At 36.8% G+C, this 21,093-nt stretch overlaps 1 protein-coding gene across 1 annotated transcript; it reads left to right on the top strand.

Annotated features, from left to right (window-relative positions):
- The first annotated feature begins 1,895 nt into the window (after positions 1-1,895).
- On the top strand, positions 1,896-20,526 carry LOC137045280 (adhesion G protein-coupled receptor E5). The gene is made up of 19 exons (XM_067421857.1): positions 1,896-2,206; positions 4,562-4,639; positions 4,958-5,104; positions 5,188-5,340; positions 5,489-5,635; positions 6,491-6,619; positions 6,971-7,014; positions 7,110-7,223; positions 8,604-8,757; positions 8,853-8,969; positions 9,379-9,566; positions 9,663-9,827; positions 10,783-10,977; positions 11,096-11,313; positions 11,398-11,464; positions 16,564-16,655; positions 16,912-17,080; positions 18,264-18,359; positions 18,778-20,526. Exons 1-19 carry the CDS (start codon positions 2,179-2,181, stop codon positions 18,817-18,819), a joined length of 2,343 nt encoding a protein of 780 aa, XP_067277958.1. The 5' UTR covers positions 1,896-2,178; the 3' UTR covers positions 18,820-20,526.
- The last annotated feature ends 567 nt before the right edge of the window (positions 20,527-21,093 follow it).

Genomic DNA, 21,093 nt, shown 5'->3' with positions numbered 1-21,093 from the left:
TCAATGTTGCTGCAAAATAAAGAAAAAAGATGTGAAAATGATTTGTTGAAAAGCAGAGAACAGCCATTCCTTTTAACCGAAACAACCAGAGGGAGAGAGAAGAGTGCACGTGAGAAAGAGAAAGTGTGTGTGTGTGTGTGTGTGTGTGTGTGTGTGTGTGTGTGTGTGTGTGTGTGTGTGTGTGTGTGTGTGTTGGCAGCCACTGAGCTAATAATAGTCATATAGATTGAGCGTATGTGACGTGCTTGTGCATGATTTGGCAATAGGGGACAGCCATATGCTGGTAAAAATCGGGCCGACTCCCCGAACTTTTTAAACATGTTTAAAAATGATCGTAAGGTCGGGAGGTGCTCTTAACGTGCTCGTCTCGTCTCGTATTTCCTCTCACACGGTGCGAGCCGCGACCATACGAGCATCCACGATGTCCACGCGATTTCTCCCGAGAAAAAAAAATCGTCTGCGAGTTCGTACGACAGCAAAAATCGCACCGTGTACGCCCGCCTTTAGTGTGGACTCACTCCCTGCACTCCTTGTCTGTTGTTAATGTTATGTCCTTAGTGTTTAATGTTCTGTTCATTGAGTTTGTCTAATAAAGCCTATCTGTTTGTTTGGAAGTCCTGGATCTCCTCATCTCTGCTGCACTAGACACACACCCGTAACTGTTATATGGGATTGTCCTCTTGAGAAATATATATGCAACAATACCTAACAATTTAAGTGTTGAGGTATCATACCATTATCTTTTCCTTTTGAAACAGACTATGTTGTGTAGGTTTACGTAGGTGTAGCCATTTCTGTTCCACAGTGTCTGTAAAGCTGAAATATCAAAGAATCACTCACCAGGTCACAGCAACACCAACACTACACAAATGGGTCTCATTGTTGAGGGGTCTGGGACATTACTTGTTGACTTGTCCAATTCATTAATCTAACCCAAAGGAACACAGCTAGAAGACATTGTTTGTGCAAATGTAACTTTGGACAATGTAAGCGCAATGTGACTTTAAATCTGTCACACAAAAATTCCCATAGGAACCTCTGGTATGAATACAGGCTAAAGGTTATTTTGGCTAAAGAATTTTTAAGGAGGAATATATGAGTATTGTTAACCCAAAACAATACCAAAAACATTTATGCATTTGAAACTGCATGGGTTATGAAACATAAATGCTAAAGCAGAAAGTTCTTGAAGAACAGTTCTCTGAAACCTTCATAACAACCCGAAAACAGGAAGTAACACGTACAAATGTACATATGCATCATCATCGGTAACACACACATGGTGTCAAGGAAACTCAATATGTGTTTATAAATAAATAAATGGTAACACTTCATTTTACAGTTTTTGTTGCAACTTACTGTCCTAATAGTAAGCACATGTTAATTATTAATTTTACTTAAATGTATAATTACAGTGTAACAATTTAATAATAAATGTTTCAAGCATTAATGAACATATGTCAGAAGAAAAGACAGGTGCTTCATTTATTGAACCTTTTAGGAGTTCCCATTATAGGATTCATTTTTATTGAGATTAAATTTAATACAAATGAAGCAGCTTGTAAATGTACATTATCACTAAAAAAATATATAAATAAACAAATTAAACATTAGTATTATGCAAACATTTTAGACAGATCAAGAACCTTAAGTTTCCGTATAGAATCCCATTGAACCTTGTTTAAGAGTGCTTTTGCTTCCTGATGAAATAGAAAAGATTTTGAGAACAGTTTAACATTAAAGAACTTTACTCACTCTAAACTGACACCCTCAAGCATATTTTCATTGTATTGTTACATTAGCTGCCAACTATTTCCCCTCCTCCCTCCCCCTCAGTGTCAACCAGAGCAGGGGGCTGGACTGCACTGACAAAACTCTTACAGGCACTTCAGGCTTTTTCAGCATTTAGAGTCAGCGAGAAAGACACAAGACCTAGCAAGTTTGAGAAAAGGACACATTCAAATAACATAACGCCTCACAACGTATGTTTTTTTTTCTAGATGGTGAGATAAAAGTGAGGAGTCTAGCCTTGCATGGAAACAGAAGATAGTTGGAGAGGCGCCTGAAGAACAAAAGAACGACCTTTAAGATTTGTCTTGTGTGGAATTGCTCAGGATCAAAGCATAAGCTGATTTCATTATTTATTTTTCAATTTCAAGTCTTTTTCACACTTTGACCATGAGGAGCAAGTATCTGCTGAGTCTGGGTGAGTCACGCTTCAGATCTTCTTAGGATTGAAGTTTCCACTGATGAATGCAGAGACAGATGTTTGTATGGAGCCACTGTGTGGTTTTGCTAACTCAAACGTTGCCCTGACGACGACTGCGTAATTGTTGCTTTTTTTAAATAGAGAAACACCAAATGGCCATGAGAGGAAACTGCCACAGATAGGAAAATCTGATGTCACAATGGGGTAGATTTTGTGTAAATCAGGGCCCATGAGCTCTAGTTATCTGGAAAGCACCAGCTGAATGTGAGCGATGAAAAAGAGAAGAAACAGAGGGTTCTGCTTCTGTTCTCATAGTCTTAAGACATTCAAGTGATTGAAAAACAACTGTGAAGTGAAATTAAAGAAGTATCAGATCTGGTTTTTAGTACATGATTTTGAGCAAGAGATTGTTGTGAAACAAGGACAGCTATATATGCCAACACTGTCCTTATGAACCTTCAAAGTATGCTGATGCTGAAATGGTAAAATCACAATATATTTTGTGAGTTCATTATGGGATGTTGTGGGACAATGATACGTGAAACTGGGTGTTGTTTAGCTCAAAGTTAAAGGGCTAGTTCAGCCAAATATGAAAATGATATATGATTATTTACTCATCTTAGCTCATCTTAAAAAGAAGGTTTAAATGGGTTCAATATAGAATCGCAGGGTTCTTGACCAAATTCTAAAGAACCATTGATGCTAAAAAACATTCCATAAAAGGATAAATGTATGGAAGCTTGTTTCTGCCACAGAATCGGACATTTACGAAAATATACTTTCGACTTTTTATTTTACAATTGCGAGTTTACATCTTGTAATTCAGTTTTTTTTGTTTTTTTTCAGAAGTGTGAGATATAAAGTCACATTTGCATGTTATAAAGTCAGAATTGCATGATATAAAGACAGAATGTGCAAGAAATAATATTATAAATACTTTTTTTGCTATTGCGACTTTATATGCATGCACTCAATCCCAGGCAAACAGTAATAAAGTATTTTTACTTTCAACTCAAGTACATTTTTCAAGTATATGTACTTTTTTTTACCTTTAATACTTAAGTACAAAATGTAGTACTTTCTTACTATACTCAAGTAAAAAAATTTAGTTAAAGTATACAGCACAAAACGTTTAATGTAATTAAGTATTAAATGATATTAAATATGGAACATAGTACAGTACAAAGTACAATATTAAGCTTTGGAATGTTGTAAATGATGTAAACTCGCAACTGTGAGAAAAAAAGTCATACCAAGGTTATTATCTTTTTTAATTTTTTTATTCTGTGGCAGAAACAAGCTCCCATAGAAATGTCTTAAATGTGTGCACAATATACTTTCTTGTTTAAAATGATATTTCATTTTTTCTATTGATAAAGTTTGTATTTATTTCATTAAAATTAAATCCATAAAATGATAGTATAAACCTTTTTTTTTTTTAGATAGAACCTTTTCTTCTCAGAATGTTTTAAACTGTTTTGTTTCTTCTGGAGAACAAAAATAAATATATTTAGAAGAAAATTAAATGGTAAACAAACCATTTTGATGACCAATGACTTCTTTGAGACATTTCTCAAAATGTCTTCTTTGTGTTCCACTGGAAAGAATAGTCATGTTTGGGTGAACTATCCCTTTAAAGCTTGGAGTTGCATGGCTTTGATTTTGACAATGGAAAAATATTGGCGGAAAGCGAATCAGGACAGGAAATTCAAGGTATTTTCATCTGTCCACACAGCAAAGAGGCCCAGGATGATGGGATGGTGATATCAAACCTGAAGGGGAGGGGGCTGTTACATAAACCTTACTGTTAGGCTGAAATGAATAAGAACAAAATCCTAAAACAATTGTTTGTCTGGTGCGAGACCACACCTTAGGTTACGGTGGAGTCACCACTGTGGGTTGTAAGGGTTTTTAAGAGTCTGCCTGCGGTCAGAGAATGTGAAAGTGTGTCCGTTCTGAGTGCTGCTTAAGTAAGTTAAATCTGTTAGTTGCAGTTCTTCACAGCGCCTCGCCCAGAGCACTCATACTTCCTGAATGGCCATCATCTCAATGCAGCTGTCATGAACAATGAGTGGAAATAGAATTAGATGAAAAGAATAAAAAAATTTGTTTTGATCTTCCAACTTTGTCCTGTCAGAGTGATTTCTTAGTGAATAACAAATTAGCCATTATAGGCAATAAATAAAGGGTGATTTTGGAAGCATGTCTTATCTATAAGATTAGGATATGGCAAAAACATGGTTTAGTTTGACATGCATGACACTTAAATGCTCAATGGCATCATTGTTTGAATCAAGCTATACACCAAAGGCACTAAACGCAGTAACAGACACTTTTAATTTGTGTTGATAGGTCTTCTATTGTTACTGACAGAGAACATTCTAATGGACTGTGGAGTTGGGGAAACAAGAACAAGGGGAAAGTGTGTAGGTATGAATAAAAAAGGCTAAAATATGTTATATTTCTCTTTTTTCAAAAGCTTTAAACAATATCAGGCTGTAACAGGATTTTACACGGATCGTACATGTACACTGGTCACACACACACACACACACATACACACACAATTATAATCAAGTTTTGTTGATATAGTTGCATTTTCTGCTAAATAGATGGAAATTAAGTTATATTTAAATTATATTGCAGATAGGACACATTTACGTACTGAATCTACACTCATTAATAAATTGTAAACCAATATAAAGGAAAGTGCTGTGATTATTCATACATTTTCTGTCATTGCTATAGATGTAGATGAGTGCACGTCTGTACCACCCATTTGTGGAAATAATTCAGCATGCTTCAACACTGTTGGCAGCTACTACTGTCAATGTCAAGAAGGCTTTCGCGCAGCAACTCACAATTTTACACAAACTGATAAAACTGAATGCCAAGGTAAAGAGATCTTGATATGATGCATCCCATATAAACTCTGTACATCGGAAACAACAGCTGAATCTCTGTTCATCTCAATTCAGATATCAATGAATGTGTGAATGGAACCACTGTTTGTGGTTCTAATGCAAAATGTGAAAATACTGAAGGAGGCTATTTCTGCACATGTAATGATGGCTACATTTCCAGCAATGAAAAAGAGACGTTTATTGCAGGACAAGACGTTCAGTGCAATGGTAAGAAACTATTACATCTATAGTTGGTGTTGATCTATATTGATCTATAATCTATATTGTGGCCATCTATTGTGTACCGTTGATTTCAGTCTAATGTGAGAGTTTTCAGTTGTCATGTTTTTGTTTTTTGTCTGCCCCTAAATTACAGACAGAGATGAATGCGACGATCCAGGTTTTTGTGGAAATAACGCAAAATGTCATAACACCCTGGGTCATTTTTACTGCATCTGTGATCCGGGCTTCAGACTGGAGTCAGGAGAAACTAACTTCACTGATACTTATGAAAACTGCAAGAGTAGGTTCTTTAAAGGGTTAGTTCACCCAAAAATTAAAATTCTGTCTTTAATTACTTACCCTTATGTCATCTGACACCCGTAAGTCCTCCGTTCATCTTCTGAACACAAATGAAGATATTTCTGTTGAAATCCGATGGCTCAGAAAGGTCTTCATTGACACCAATGTCATTTCCTCTCTCAAGACCCATAAAGGCACTAAAGACGTCGTTACAAAGCCCATCTCAATACAGTGGCTCTACAATCATTTTATGAATTGACAAGAATAGTTTTTTGTGTGCAAAAAAAAATAAAAAATACGAAAGTAACAACTTGTATAGTGATGGGCCGATTTCAAAACAAAGTTTCAAACCGTAAGGAATCAGCTGATTCAGAATTGGGATCACCAATGTCACGTGATTTCAGCAGTTTGGCTGTCCGAATCAGGAATTGATACACTGATTCATAACGGTTTTAAACTTTGTTTTGAAATCGGCCCATCACTATATAAGTCGTTATTTCATTTTTTTTGCACACAAAAACTATTCTCGTCTCTTCATAAAATGATTGTAAAGCCACTGTATTGAGATGGGCTTTGTAACGACGTCTTTAGTGCCTTTATGGGTCTTGAGAGAGGAAATGACATTGGTGTCAATGAAGGCCTTTCTGAGCCATCGGATTTCAACACCAATATCTTCATTTGTGTTCAGAAGATGAACGGAGGTCTTACTGGTGTCGAATGACATTAGGGTACAGAATTTTCATTTTTGGCTGAACTAACCCTTTAACTGTAAACTCCAAATTTTGACATTGAAATTTCAGTTTATTTTTGTGAACTGTAAGATACTTACGGACATGTTGTTCGTGTGTTGTTAAAGGTGTATGTGACATTGATAAACCATGTGAAGGAGGAGGAATCTGCAAAAGCAGCAAAGATGGCCGTGAATGTGTGTACACCTCTACCTCAGGATTCACCAACTATGGTCACAAACATATGAAATGGACAGGTTAGTGTTCTTAACATCTGATCCTGGTTCTTAAATATCTCTTAAATGTAATGATTTCCAATCATTCATAGCACACAACAGTTGCCTGTGTTTGCACTATTAATGCACAGATTCTGAGCAAAACAAACAAACTGGCAGTTAAATTGCTATTTTTACATGATTTAACCTATAGGTTTGTTGGTGTATATTGGATTGATTCAATGATATTAAATAATATTTTTGAAGATTGTTTGTTGTGCGAACACTGAATCTGTGCGCTGTTGGTCTTAACAGCCGTGATCACAGCTGCACTTTGTCTTCTGTAATATTGCTTAATAGTATATATTATAGTATAAATATATTTTTTTTCAGAGCTGAAGTGTAACACATTTATAGATGAGATTAAAGCATTCCAGGTACTGCATAACTTTACTAGATTACCGAAATATTACAGTTATTACGCAATCAACTAGAACACTGATCTCTCTTTTTCTCTGTGTTGTCTGTGTAGGCATCTCCAGAGCTAAACAAACTTGTCTCTTTGATGACCAACAGCTGTTTGGTACTGAATGAGTCTGTCAGGAAGGACAATTTTTCACAAATAGATGGAAAAGGACTTCTGAAGGTAACACCTTGTAAAATACAATAGTTATATATACCCTTGTGAAAAAGAAATGTGATTAATTGCATTGAATACATCAAATCTTAAAAGTATATATGTATTTAAAAGTATTTGCAGATAATATAATATTAATGAAATAAAAAGTCACTTAAGTGTGTTTAAAGTGAATCCACTTTAAAGGGATAGTTTACCCAAAAAGGAAAATTCTGTCATCATTCACTCTCCCTCATGTTGTTCCAAACCTGTAAGACCTGTGTTCATCTTCCTGGACCTTGAACGTGTTAATTACATAGCTGTGTATGGAGAGATCAGAAAGCTCTCGGATTTCATCAAAAATATCTTCATTTGTGTTCTGAAGATTAAAGAAGGTCTTACGGGTTTGGAAGGACATGAGGGTGAATAATTGATGACAGCATTTTCAATTGTTGGTTGAACTAACCCTTTAGGTGTTTTTTTATTTATTTTTAAAGTGCACTTTGTAATGTCAAATAAAAAAAAGTATGTTATAAATCATTTACATTTAATTAAATGTTTTAATCTTCTGTCGTACTTTCAAAATTACACTTATTTTGACATGCCCATGCAACATATTTGAATATAATTTTAACTATAGTGTTTTATTCAGTACTAAATTAAATTTTAAAATGTAATCTTTACAAATATATAATTACAAATATGTTTATAAATGCATGACACACAAGTTTCAACCGAAATTACATAAAGTATATTTTAGTTTTTTCACAAATGCTTGTCAGTATATTTTAACCATATTTCAAAGACAACGGAAGTAATTATGAAATTGAGTATAAAGGTGCGCTTGTAACACTTTAGTATGGGGAACACACATTCACTATTAACTATGACTTTTGCCTCAATTAACTTGTAATTTATTGCTTATTAATAGATTTTTTTATAGCGTTTAAGTTTAGGTATTGGAATTAGAGATGTAAAAATAGGGTCATAAATAATAAAGCAAATATGTGCTTTATAAGTACTAATAAACAGCCAATATCCTAGATATATACATGCTAATAAGCAGCTAATTATTAGTGAAAATTGAACCCTAAAATAAAGTGTTACAGACGGACTTAAGTCTTACTTAAGTGAGTCAAAAAATCCCAAAATTTTAGCCAATTGCATTTTTTATTTGTAATGCATTTAAATGCAGTTAAATGTTTGGAAACATTCAGTTTGCACTCAACTATAATCTTTTGAAGTATGTTATTTTTCATAGCAAGTACTATTTTTAAATGTTCACTAAAGCACAAATCTTTTTCACAAGGTGTTAAAGAGCCTTGCATACCTACATTAAATAAGGTCATTACATTTATACTCAAACATCATCTTGACGCAAATCCCTCCCATTTTACCCACCCCATATAGGAATTTTTGAGGGCTTTAGATGCTTTGCTTCAAGGTGGATTCCAAGGTGATAACCGTAAAGTGTCAGCAATGTTTAATATTGTGGAAAACATGTTAAAGCTGATAGGATCTCTGCTGTCAGAAAGCCAAACTAAGATATCATCCACTAAAACTGGTAAGAAATAGGTCTACTTTACACTGAAATATTATACTTCAGTACCAAGCTGCTTCACTGCGTCTTTTCTTACTAATGTGGGTTTTGCCCTACAGAGATGGAGCTGTTGATAAAGAGGGGCAGTTCTCCACCTGAAGGTGATTTCAATATATCCACCAGCAGCACACGGTTTGCATCCCACTGGGACACAGCAACAGGAAATACATACCTTGGTAAATATTCTTAATCACATTTATATAGTAAAGTAAAATAATATGCAGTACTGTGCAAAAGTCTTAGGCATAGGATATTTTGCCATTAATTATAAAAATCCACTGAGATTTTTGTATGCACAGGTAGTCAGACCACATGATTTTCAAAAAAAAATTGTAAGTTATACAAGATTTAACTAATTTTTTTAAGTCAGTTTAACGGAATTTAAGTTGAAATTACTTAAACATCCAAGTTGGATGTACTTAAATATGTAAGGAAGCAACTTTTTTACAGTGCGCTGAGATCGTTTTTCAGAGTGAAAATACTAACGTGCCTAAAACTTTTACACAGAAATGTATATAAATTGACCATAGTTTTTTTTCACACATGCAGTATAAAACTATTTTACTGTCTTTGTGCATCAACCAGGCTTTACGACTGCAGCTCTCCTCAGCTACGAAGGTCTAGAAGATTCACTCAGCCCCTTTTCTGACAATTTAGAGAAACAGAAAAAGCAGACTTTCAAGCTCAATTCAAAAGTAGTAACTGCCACTGTTAGTAACACTGAGACTGCCAATCTAAATAAACCAGTAACGATCACATTTTCTCACTTGGAGGTATGAAACAGTTTGCTCTTAATGTACCACATACAGTGTGTTACACTAATGTGATGTATTGCTAATGCATATTTCGAAATGTACGTTTCCCTTCAGAACACAACTGAGAATCATACGTGTGTGTTTTGGGACCCTGAACTTCAAGGGGGCGCGTGGTCAAAAGAAGGCTGTATTACTGTGACCTCCAGTTATGACCAGACTGTCTGCTCCTGTAATCACCTCAGCAGCTTCGCTGTGCTGATGGCTCTCTATGACATTGGGGTTTGTACCCTTAACTATTCTCACCACATCACATCTTGAGCTCATCATAGAAGTGAAACTTTTAAGCCCTTTACCAGTTTCTGTTAAAATATTTTTTTAAAAGATGAATATGAAATATGGCTGTCTGACTGTCTGTCTGTCTGTCTGTCTGTCTGTCTGTCTGTCTGTCTGCCTGCCTGCCGCCTCTCTCTCTCTCTCTCTCTCTCTCTCTCTCTCTCTCTCTCTCTCTCTCTCTCTCTCTCTCTCTCTCTCTCTCTCTATCTATCTATCTATCTATCTATCTATCTATCTATCTAAAATCCATATTCATGCACATAGACTTATGTTATGCTCACTGTATAAAGAGTTTTGAAAGAAGTGGCCTAACTGTTGTAATGTGTCTGTGATTGTAAAAAAAAAAAAAAAAAAAAAAAAAAAACCTTTAAGGCAGCTATTGCCTAATTATGGGTAAGGATTAGAGGTCACACCCTGAAGGAAATTAAAAAGGTATCTAAACTATTTATCTCACAATTCTGGCTCTATTTGTTGCATTTCTGAAGTTAAATGAAATTGCACAAATATATATATATATATATATATATATATATATATATATATATATATATATATATATATATATATATATATATATATATATATATATATATATATATTTCTGTTGTGTGTGACTGAAAAAAGTGAGAAAAAAATCATTTGTGAGTGAACACAAAGTTTCGAGGTAATGCAATGCTTTTGTTTTGAGGGAATGTAATACTCTTCTGAGAGAATGCAAAATGAGTTTTTTTTTTATTTATTTATTTCATCAGCCATGTCACTTTAGGGGCTCCATAGAATTGAGAATGAGATGTAAACTCGCAATTATGAGTTTATAACTTGCAATTGCAAAATATAAACTCAACATTGTGAGAATCTGTGAGGTCTGTTATGGATAATCTGTATTTACTTTCTTAACCAGGATGTATACGAGCTGAATCTGATCACATGGGTGGGACTGCCACTGTCTCTGGTCTGCCTCATCATCTGCATTGTCACATTTTACTTCGTGCGATCTATCCAGAGCACACGCAACACCATCCACCTGCACCTCTGCATCAGCCTCTTCATCGCCTACTTTGTGTTCCTCGTGGGCATCACCCGCACAGAGAATAAGGTAAACTGTGGCTTCACATGAGTTCATAGTTCTGTGTATGCTTGTCTAGGTCTGAACTCTGAAGTGATAATAATAAACATCCTGTGTGCTCACTTCCTGCCCTCGTGCCGTGGTTCAGGTGGGCTGTGCAGTTGTTGCAGGCGTGCTGCACTATTTCTTCCTGGCGTCGTTCTGCTGGATGTGTCTGGAAGGAGTGCAGCTCTTCCGCATGGTGGTGCTGGTTTTTAACACAACACTGAGACACATCTATATGATTGCCGCTGGTTATGGAGTTCCTGCTGTTATCGTTGCAATTTCAGCCACAGTGCATGCAAGTGGATATGGCACTGAGGGCTAGTAAGTTTTAGACATAACTGATGTCTAATCAGAAAGTCTTTTTCTTTTTTTGGTATTAAGATGTTTTTTTTTTTTTATCTTTAGCTGTTGGCTCAACATTGAAGATGGCTTCATCTGGAGTTTTTATGGGCCAGTTTGCGCCATAATTATTGTAAGTAGCAACTGTTGCACTCTCCACAAATAGATTAGAAAACAGGATCTGAAAGGCAATGAGAGGAGTGGCATGTCACAAGAGTGACATTGACATTTTATTTTATTTATTTGATTATAAACATTATGCAAAAAATTTACTCTAGTGTAATGGGTAGAGTTAGGGGATAGAAAATACAGTTTGTATAAAAACCTGTGGAGAGTCCCCACAAAGAAAAACATGGAAACGTGTGTGTGTGTGTGTGTGTGTGTGTGTGTGTGTGTGTGTGTGTGTGTGTGTGTGTGTGTGTGTGTGTGTGTGTGTGTGTGTGTGTGTGTGTGTGTGTGTGTGTGTGTGTGTGTGTGTGTGTGTGTGTGTGTGTGTGTGTGTGTGTGTGTGTGTGTGTGTGTGTGCCTAATTGTAATAATAAAAAAACAACATGATATCGATTAAACAAAATTAGCACGACTAGTACACACTGCTCAAAAAATTGTAGGGTTGAAGGATAAACAAATTACACAAGAGCTGTACGAGGCATCAATTTTTAAACAAGCTAAAAAAATTGTTGCTGATGACACATATTTTGCACATGTATTTTAATTTGTCAGGGAGACGATTTAGGGTTTTGAAGTGTAAGTCAAACCGTTACAACAATTCTTTCGTGCCAACTGTGGTCAAAATCTTAAATAGAGAATCTTATATATGGCTGATATATAATGCTGTATTTTTTATATTAAAATTTAGGCTTTTATGTATGTAAGTATGTATGTATGTATTGTCCTATTGTACACTGGCCGTGTCACGATGTCTAAGACAAATTTCCCAGTAATGGGACAATAAAGTATATTCTATTCTATGATTTTGCCTGCAAGCGTGGCGTGAGCGTGGCATTTCTGTTGCGTGTCAGCCGCGGGGCTGCCTGCCATTTTCTCTGGGTGCGTCTCAATCAGCTCCCTAGTTCACTAGTCAGGGCACTGATCAGGGAGTCAGCCCATTGACTTATGTCCTGAACAGTGCCCTGACTAGTGAACTAGGGAGCTGATTGAGATGCAGGGTCTGTCTTTGCACACCAGATGCACATCCCATGCTTGTTGTTATGTCTGTCATGCGTGCATCTCCTAGCAACCAGGCGCTTGTTTCAATTTGTATTCTGGGCGTTTTTAAAGTCTGGTAGTGTATGATGCCTAGCTTTTCTCTGTAACCAATTTACAAAGTCGGCAAGTGTATGATGCCTAGTGTTTTTGAAATCTGTTCAGATTTTAAAAATCGTGTAGTGTATTACAGACTTTAGTTGAGATGGGTAGAGTTAGGGTAAGGGTTTGGGTTAGGCACTTTAGTTGAGATGAGTAGAGTTAAGGTAAGGGTTTGGGTTAGGCACTTTAGTTGAGATGAGTAGAGTTAAGGTAAGGGTTTGGGTTAGGCACTTTAGTTGAGATGGGTAGAGTTAGGGTATTAGATTAGATTAGGCACTTTAGTTGAGCAGGGTAGGTTTAGGGTATGGGTTCAGGTTAGGCGCTTTAGTTGAGATGGGTAGAGTTAGGGTAAGGGTTTGGGTTAGGCACTTTAGTTGAGATGGGTAGAGTTAAGGTAAGAGTTTGGGTTAGGCACTTTAGTTGAGCTGGGTGGGTTTAGGGTATGGGTTCAGGTTAGGCGATTTAGTTGAGATGGGTAGAGTTAGGGTAAGGGTTCGGGTTAGGCACTTTTGTTGCAATAGGTAGGTTTAGAGTATGGGTTCAGGTTAGACACTTTAGTTGAGATGGGTAGAGTTAGGGTAAGGGTTTGGGTTTGGCACTTTAGTTGGGATGGGTAGAGTTAGCGTATGATTTCAAGTTAGTCACTTTAGTTGAGATGGGTAGAGTTAGGGTAAGGGTTCGGGTTAGTCACTTCAGTTTAGATAGGTAGGTTTAGAGTATGGGTTCAGGTTAGGCACTTTAGTTGAGATGGGTAGAGTTAGGGTAAGGGTTTGGGTTTGGCACTTTAGTTGGGATGGGTAGAGTTAGGGTATGAGTTCAAGTTAGGCACTTTAGTTGAGATGGGTAGAGTTAAGTAATGAGTTCAGGTTAGGCACTTTAGTTGAGATGGGCAGGGTTACGGTATGGGTTCAGGTTGGTCACTTTAGTTGAGATGGGTAGGGTTAGGGTATGAGTTCAGGTTAGTCACTTTAGTTGAGATGGGCAGAGTTAGGGTATGAGTTCAGGTTAGTCACTTTAGTTGAGATGGGTAGAGTTAGGGTATGAATTCAGGTTAGTCACTTTAGTTGAGGTCAGTAGGGTTAGGGTATGAGTTCAGGTTAGTCACTTTAGTTGAGATGGGTAGAGTTAGGGTATGAGTTTAGATTAGGCACTTTAGTTGAGATGGGTAGGGTTAGGGTTAGGGTAAGGGTTCAGGTTGGTCACTTTAGTTGAGATGGGTAGGGTTAGGGTAAGGGTTCAGGTTAGTCACTTTAGTTGAGATGGGTAGAGTTAGGGTATGAGTTCAGGTTAGTCACTTTAGTTGAGATGGGCAGAGTTAGGGTATGAGTTCAGGTTAGTCACTTTAGTTGAGATGGGTAGAGTTAGGGTATGGGTTCAGGTTGGTCACTTTAGTTGAGGTCAGTAGGGTTAGGGTATGAGTTCAGGTTAGTCACTTTAGTTGAGATGGGTAGGGTTAGGGTATGGGTTCAGGTTGGTCAATTTAGTTGAGATGGGTAGGGTTAGGGTTAGGGTAAGGGTTCAGGTTGGTCACTTTAGTTGAGATGGGTAGGGTTAGGGTAAAGGTTCAGGTTAGTCACTTTAGTTGAGATGGGTAGAGTTAGGGTATGAGTTCAGGTTAGTCACTTTAGTTGAGATGGGTAGAGTTAGGGTATGAGTTCAGGTTGGTCACTTTAGTTGAGATGGGTAGGGTTAGGGTATGGGTTCAGGTTGGTCACTTTAGTTGAGATGGGTAGAGTTAGGGTATGAGTTCAGGTTAGTCACTTTAGTTGAGATGGGTAGAGTTAGGGTAAGGGTTCAGGTTAGGCACTTTAGTTGAGATGGGCAGGGTTAGGGTAAGGGTTCAGGTTAGGCACTTTAGTGGAGATGGGCAGGGTTAGGGTAAGGGTTCAGGTTAGACACTTTAGTTGAGATGAGTAGAGTTAGGGTATGGGATCAGGTTAGACACTTTAGTTGAGATGGGCAGGGTTAGGGTAAGGGTTCAGGTTAGGCACTTTAGTTGAGATGGGTAGAGTTAGGGTATGGGTTCAGGTTAGGCACTTTAGTTGAGATGGGTAGAGTTAGGGTATGAGTTTAGATTAGGCACTTTAGTTGAGATGGGTAGAGTTAGGGTATGGGTTCAGGTTAGGCACTTTAGTTGAGATGGGTAGGGTTAGGGTTAGGGTAAGGGTTCAGGTTGGTCACTTTAGTTGAGATGGTTAGGGTTAGGGTTAGGGTAAGGGTTCAGGTTAGGCACTTTAGTTGAGATGGGTAGAGTTAGGGTAAGGGTTCAGGTTAGGCACTTTAGTTGAGATGGGCAGGGTTAGGGTAAGGGTTCAGGTTAGGCACTTTAGTTGAGATGGGCAGGGTTAGGGTAAGGGTTCAGGTTAGACACTTTAGTTGAGATGGGTAGAGTTAGGGTATGGGATCAGGTTAGACCCTTTTGTTGAGATGGGCAGGGTTAGGGTAAGGGTTCAGGTTAGGCACTTTAGTTGAGATGGGTGGAGTTAGGGTATGGGTTCAGGTTAGGCACTTTAGTTGAGATGGGTAGAGTTAGGGTATGAGTTTAGATTAGGCACTTTAGTTGAGATGGGCAGGGTTAGGGTATGGGATCAGGTTAGACACTTTAGTTGAGATGGGCAGGGTTAGGGTATGAGTTTAGATTAGGCACTTTAGTTGAGATGGGCAGGGTTAGGGTATGGGATCAGGTTAGACACTTTAGTTGAGATGGGCAGGGTTAGGGTAAGGGTTCAGGTTAGGCACTTAAGTTGAGATGGATAGAGTTAGGGTATGAGATTAGATTAGGCACTTTAGTTGAGATGGGTAGAGTTAGGGTATGAGTTTAGATTAGGCACTTTAGTTGAGATGGGCAGGGTTAGGGTATTAGTTTAGATTAGGCACTTTAGTTGAGATGGATAGAGTTAGGGTATTAGTTTAGATTAGGCACTTTAGTTGAGATGGGTAGAGTTAGGCTATTAGTTTAGATTAGGCACTTTAGTTGAGATGGGTAGAGTTAGGGTATTAGTTTAGATTAGGCACTTTAGTTGAGATGGGTAGAGTTAGGGTATGAGTTCAGATTAGGCACTTTAGTTGAGATGGGTAGAGTTAGGGTATGAGATTAGATTAGGCACTTTAGTTGAGATGGGTAGAGTTAGGGTATGAGTTTAGATTAGGCACTTTAGTTGAGATGGGTAGAGTTAGGGTATGAGTTCAGATTAGGCACTTTAGTTGAGATGGGTAGAGTTAGGGTATTAGTTTAGATTAGGCACTTTAGTTGAGATGGGTAGAGTTAGGCTATTAGTTTAGATTAGGCACTTTAGTTGAGGTGGGTAGGTTTAGAGTATGGGTTCAGATTAGGCACTTTAGTTGAGATCGGTAGGGCGAGGGTATGGTTCAGGCTAGGTCATTTAGTTGAGATTTTTAGTGTTAGGGTATTGATTCGGGTTAGGCACTTTAGTTGAGATCGGTAGGTTTAGGGGATGGGTTTGGGTTTGAGTTTGGTTATGGGTTTGGGTTAGGCACTTTAGTTAAGATGGGCAGGATTACGGTAAGATGTGTGTGTGTGTGTGTGTGTGTGTGTGTGTGTGTGTGTGTGTGTGTGTGTGTGTGTGTGTGTGTGTGTGTGTGTGTGTGTGTGTGTGTGTGTGTGTGTGTGTGTGTGTGTACACTGTAAAATATGGCAACCTGTAATTTTGTACGTGATAACATTGCCTTAAAGAGCTATCTGTCTTTCTTTAAGAATAAAAAATGCTTATTTATTTCATTCATGTATCGTTTATCAAATTCACTATATATAGTAGTTCTCACAATAAAAGACATGGGATGTATACTTCAAATGCTTCCATAAAGTAATAGGACACAAAAGTTTATACTATTACTGTAAAGTGACACATACCAACAGTCAGAATTATCGTGAAAGAAACTGAGCACAGTTTTTCCTGTTTGTTTCAGGTTAATGTATTCTTCTTCCTCATAACAATATGGAAACTGGCAGAAAAATTTTCCTCCCTCAACCCAGACTTAAACAATCTACGCAAAATCAAGTGAGAAATGTTCTTAAACCACTATTTGATAAAATAAACATTATAAACAGTAATATTGTTAAATATTATTCTGATTTAAAATAACTGTTTTCTATTTGAATATATCTTAAACTGTAATATATTCCTGCGATCAAAGCTGTATTTTCAGCATCATTGCTCCAGTCTTCTGTGTCACATGATCCTTCAAAAATCATTCTAATATGCATTCATATATATCGATTTAGTATCTGTTTCACATGTTCATCTCCACCTACAGGGCTTTTACGGTCACTGCGATTGCTCAGCTCTGTGTCCTCGGCATCACGTGGGTGTTTGGCTGTTTTCAGTTTAGTAAAGACACTCTGGCAATGTCATACATCTTCACTATACTAAGTAGCCTGCAGGGGGTGCTGATGTTCATCATGCATTGCTGGCTCTTAAAACAAGTGAGTCCTGTTTCTCCACTCACAGAGATTACACACAAATCATCTACAAATAGATGAGAATTATAGATCAGTCATGGGTTTGTTAGTACATATTAAAGGAACATTAGAATGAATTACAGTTCATTTATAATAGCAAATTGTTTAGTTAGCAATGACCAGGTTTAACACTGTGGTAATTATTAAATAAAATGATTAAATAATGAATCAAATTATGATTTTATGATTACTGTATAGACAAATTACAGCCTTGAATATGTTTTGAAACGTGCTTGTCAGTATTTTGTGATATTAGGGGGCGGGGGTCTCATTCTAGAGAGCATCTGATTGGATAAAAAAAAAAATTGCTCCTTTTTTCAGCAAGATAATGTCTGTAAATGTTTAATAAGTATCTGTTAAAGTTACTTTTGTCAGCTTTTAAGAGTGCATTAGCACAAAGATGACAAATACAGGCCTGGTTTCATAGACAAAGCTTATTAAGCCAGAATTAGACCTTTGTTCAGTCAGAACATTTAAACGTGCCTTTGAAAAAAAAAGAAGAAAAAAACATTACTGGTGTGCATCTTGAGACAAAACAATGTTGTTGACATTTTAAGACGTGTCATTACAAGTTGCATTCAGTTCAGACAGTTTAAACATGCATTTTAGTCTGGGACTTAAGGGTTAGTTCACCCAAAAATAAATACTCACCCTCAGGCCATCCTAGGTGTATATGACATTCTTCTTTCAGAGAAATACAATCAGAGTTATAGTAAAAAAAATAATGGCCCTGAATCGCAGCCCAAAATCTAAGAATAGCAACATTTGAAGCCCGAAAAAATGCATCCATCCATTTTAAAAGTAATCCCAGCTCCAGAGGGTTAATAAAAGCCTTCTGAAGCAAATTGATGCATTTTTGTAAAAATAGAAATAAACATTTAACACGTCGTATGAATGTCATATACACTTAGGATGGCTTGAGGGTGAGTAATTAATGGGCTAATTTTCATTTTTGGGTGAACTATCCTTTTAAGCCATGTCTGTGAAACTGGCCAATACACTAAAAACCACACACCTCTCACAAACACATTTGTTTTGGTGATCAAATGATGACCATAAAATGTACTGGCTAAAATATTTACACAATGAAAACCGCCAGTGATCTGATGTGATAAATGTGATAAATGTTTTTTTAATTTCCCCACAGGTGAGAGACGAGTATGCCAAATTCCTGTCGTCTATCTGTGCACCACATAAGAGGAAATATTCAGAGTTCAGCTCAAACCAAACAAGCAAATCGCAGGTAAACTCACTCTCAGTTATTACTCTGTAGTTAGAGGTTGAGGTTGCATATACTGCATTGTCGGATTGATGTCTCAATGTGGAGATTGCAAATACCTCACCAAACTGATGCATGCACATAAACACTGTAATTGCATTAGATATGTTTACTTGTTGCTTTGACATCATCGTCCATCAGGGTATGAGTTGAAGTTTCTTCATCACAACAATTATACAGACATCAGCGATCGCATACTAAAGCTCGCTCAGATAGGAAACATTAGCATTTTCATTGGCATTTCTCAAGGGAGGTGATGATCACTGGAGCATTTTAATCACAGTGAGCTGTGGGTTTTCATGTAACAATTAGTTGTGACTGACTGTGAATGTGAATGAGCTTGAGCTAGACAAATAATCTCATTATCTGCATTCTTTCACAGACCTCCAAGAGCGTTCAAAACACTGATGAATCCCACATTTAAGAGACTGTCAACAGACCATCCACTTTATCATTCATTTCGCAGGTTGAAGTGCCCCATAATCTCTCTACACCTGCTTTCTATGGAAATGTTAATGTGTTGTATTCGGGTGATTCTTCGGTCAGGGGAACTTTTCTTCCTCATAGGGTATTTTTTTATGTAATGCATTTTAAGATATCTTGATATTTTATATCATAATTGTGTCTCTTTGATTATTTCTTTCTCACTTTTTAAGTTTTCAAAAATTGCTTTTGCCAGTATTTCTTTTATATTTATTTAAAGGCACAGTATGTAGTTTTTCGCCGCTAGAGGTCGTCTACTCAAAACAAAAGCATAGCTGGATGATAGAGTTGTAGTCTTGACCTCACAGTCGGTGTAAAAGAACCGGGACAGGATGCAGGCAGAAATCATGTTCATGAAAGAGATTATTAATGTTACTGTAGTATGAAGCAAACAGTGCCGAGTGCTGTGAGAGATGAACGAGCTGGCTGGAGTGACTGCTAATGAGAGTCGAGCATGACACACGCTTTTTTAATATGCCACAGTCGTCCGCTCCTTATTCTTTCGGTCAAGCGTCTGTGGGGTAATGCAGCGCTGTTTTATCATATTAAAAACATTTGAGTGTGTAAAAATTATGTTATAACGTTACTCTGTGCGTTCACTCAGCGGCGAGACACTTGTTGCACACTGCAGTAAGCTAGATCAATATTAGAATGTCATATTAGTAAATGCTGGATGGCTCGTGTTGCTGAGTGGCATGCAATTCATTTTAAAACATATTTTATGACGGGGAAAATGCTGCACAATAATTCATTTTTTTCTGTCTATAAATGTCTCCAAACAGTTGTTCCCTTGTCTGATAAAACATATAATATATTAAAGTGTCTTGGTTACTACGAAATAAAACTGGAAATCGATGGCAACGCAGGTATGATGTCACTGATAGGCAACGCACAGACACAGATGGTGTCCTGGTTAAAATGGCTTATTTCACCAGATTTAAACATTCGCGGAAACATCTGGGATAATTTAGGCACACAAGTGAACAAAATATATAACATTGTTCAAGTGATTTTTGGATATTTTAATCCAAAAACGGACATATTTTGCCTTTAAGTTAAAATCAATAATATTCTATGTTTATTACCCTTCAAAATTTTGGAGGCTAGCAAGTTTTTTTTTTATGGTTGTATGCATTTTTGTTTAAAAAATACATTAAAAACAGGAATATTTTGAAATGCTTTTTAAATTGTGTTCTATGTTAATATATTTTAAAATGTAATTTATTCCTGTGATGGCAACGTGGACACTTGATTCTTCAGAAATCTTTCTAACATGCTTATTTGGAAAGCATTTTTTCATATTTTACTGCAAAAATGTTACATAGTGCACCTTTAATAAAAAGTTCAAAACAACAGTGTTTATTTGAAATAGATTTTGTAACATTATAAATGTCACTTTTGATCAGTTTAATGCATCACAGCTGATTAAATGTATCTTACCCCAAACATTGAAATGTTAGTGTAACTTTTTATTATTATTATTATATGAATGTATAATTTATTTTGTCTGCATGTACCCCATTAGGACACTTTATGCTTTATAAATTATTCTTATAATTAGCTCATGGTGTTTGTTGTAAAGATTTAGTCATGGGGATGTATTTTGCACATGAATCTTACTTTTCTGAATAAACATTTTATCACATTATCCTGAGACCACTTACTCAAACACAAAATCAGCTAATGATTTTTGAAAGGCAGGAGAAGGAAGGAATCCATCTTGGAAAAAGATCCAATGCTTTTATCTCTGCTCCTCGCTTTTACCATCCTTTCATCTCAGACACAAACTAATCACCTGCAGATAACAAGAGGAGTAGAGGGGGTAGAGGATTTTTTTTGAGAGAATTAGGAATTAGAGATACATTTTTTATGATAAGATTAAGTGCTCATGGAAAGAATGAGTTTTTACCTTTTGAATGAAGTGAGTGATTCTGCCATGCGGATGGAGGTCAGAACATCGTTTCACCAACTGGGAACGGTGAATGGAAAAGTTCTGGAGAGGGATTTATTTATTATTTATTATTATTTCTCCATAGATGAGCGAAGGCTTCTGGTGGGGTGAGTCGAACATTACTGAATCAACTTGAATATATCAGATTACACCAGTAAAACTAAATTTAAGGGTAAGATCACGTAGAAATAGCTCTTTTAACATAACAATAATTGTAGGTGACCCCTTTTTAGAAAGTATAATAAAAGCACAATATATCCACCG

The sequence above is a fragment of the Pseudorasbora parva genome, chromosome 2 (genome assembly GCF_024679245.1).
Source record: "Pseudorasbora parva isolate DD20220531a chromosome 2, ASM2467924v1, whole genome shotgun sequence".
Classification (NCBI taxonomy): Eukaryota; Metazoa; Chordata; class Actinopteri; order Cypriniformes; family Gobionidae; genus Pseudorasbora; species Pseudorasbora parva.
The sequence above is the reverse complement of the archived record's forward strand: the minus strand, read 5'-3'. Positions and strand labels throughout refer to the sequence as shown.

Bases quoted from the DNA above. Each gene is read 5' to 3' on its own strand.
- LOC137045280 (XM_067421857.1), top strand. From the start codon at position 2,179: ATGAGGAGCAAGTATCTGCTGAGTCTGG. The intron at 8,970-9,378 runs GTAAATATTCTT...TGCATCAACCAG, and splicing joins AACAGGAAATACATACCTTG to GCTTTACGACTGCAGCTCTC. The intron at 9,567-9,662 runs GTATGAAACAGT...GTTTCCCTTCAG, and splicing joins TCACATTTTCTCACTTGGAG to AACACAACTGAGAATCATAC.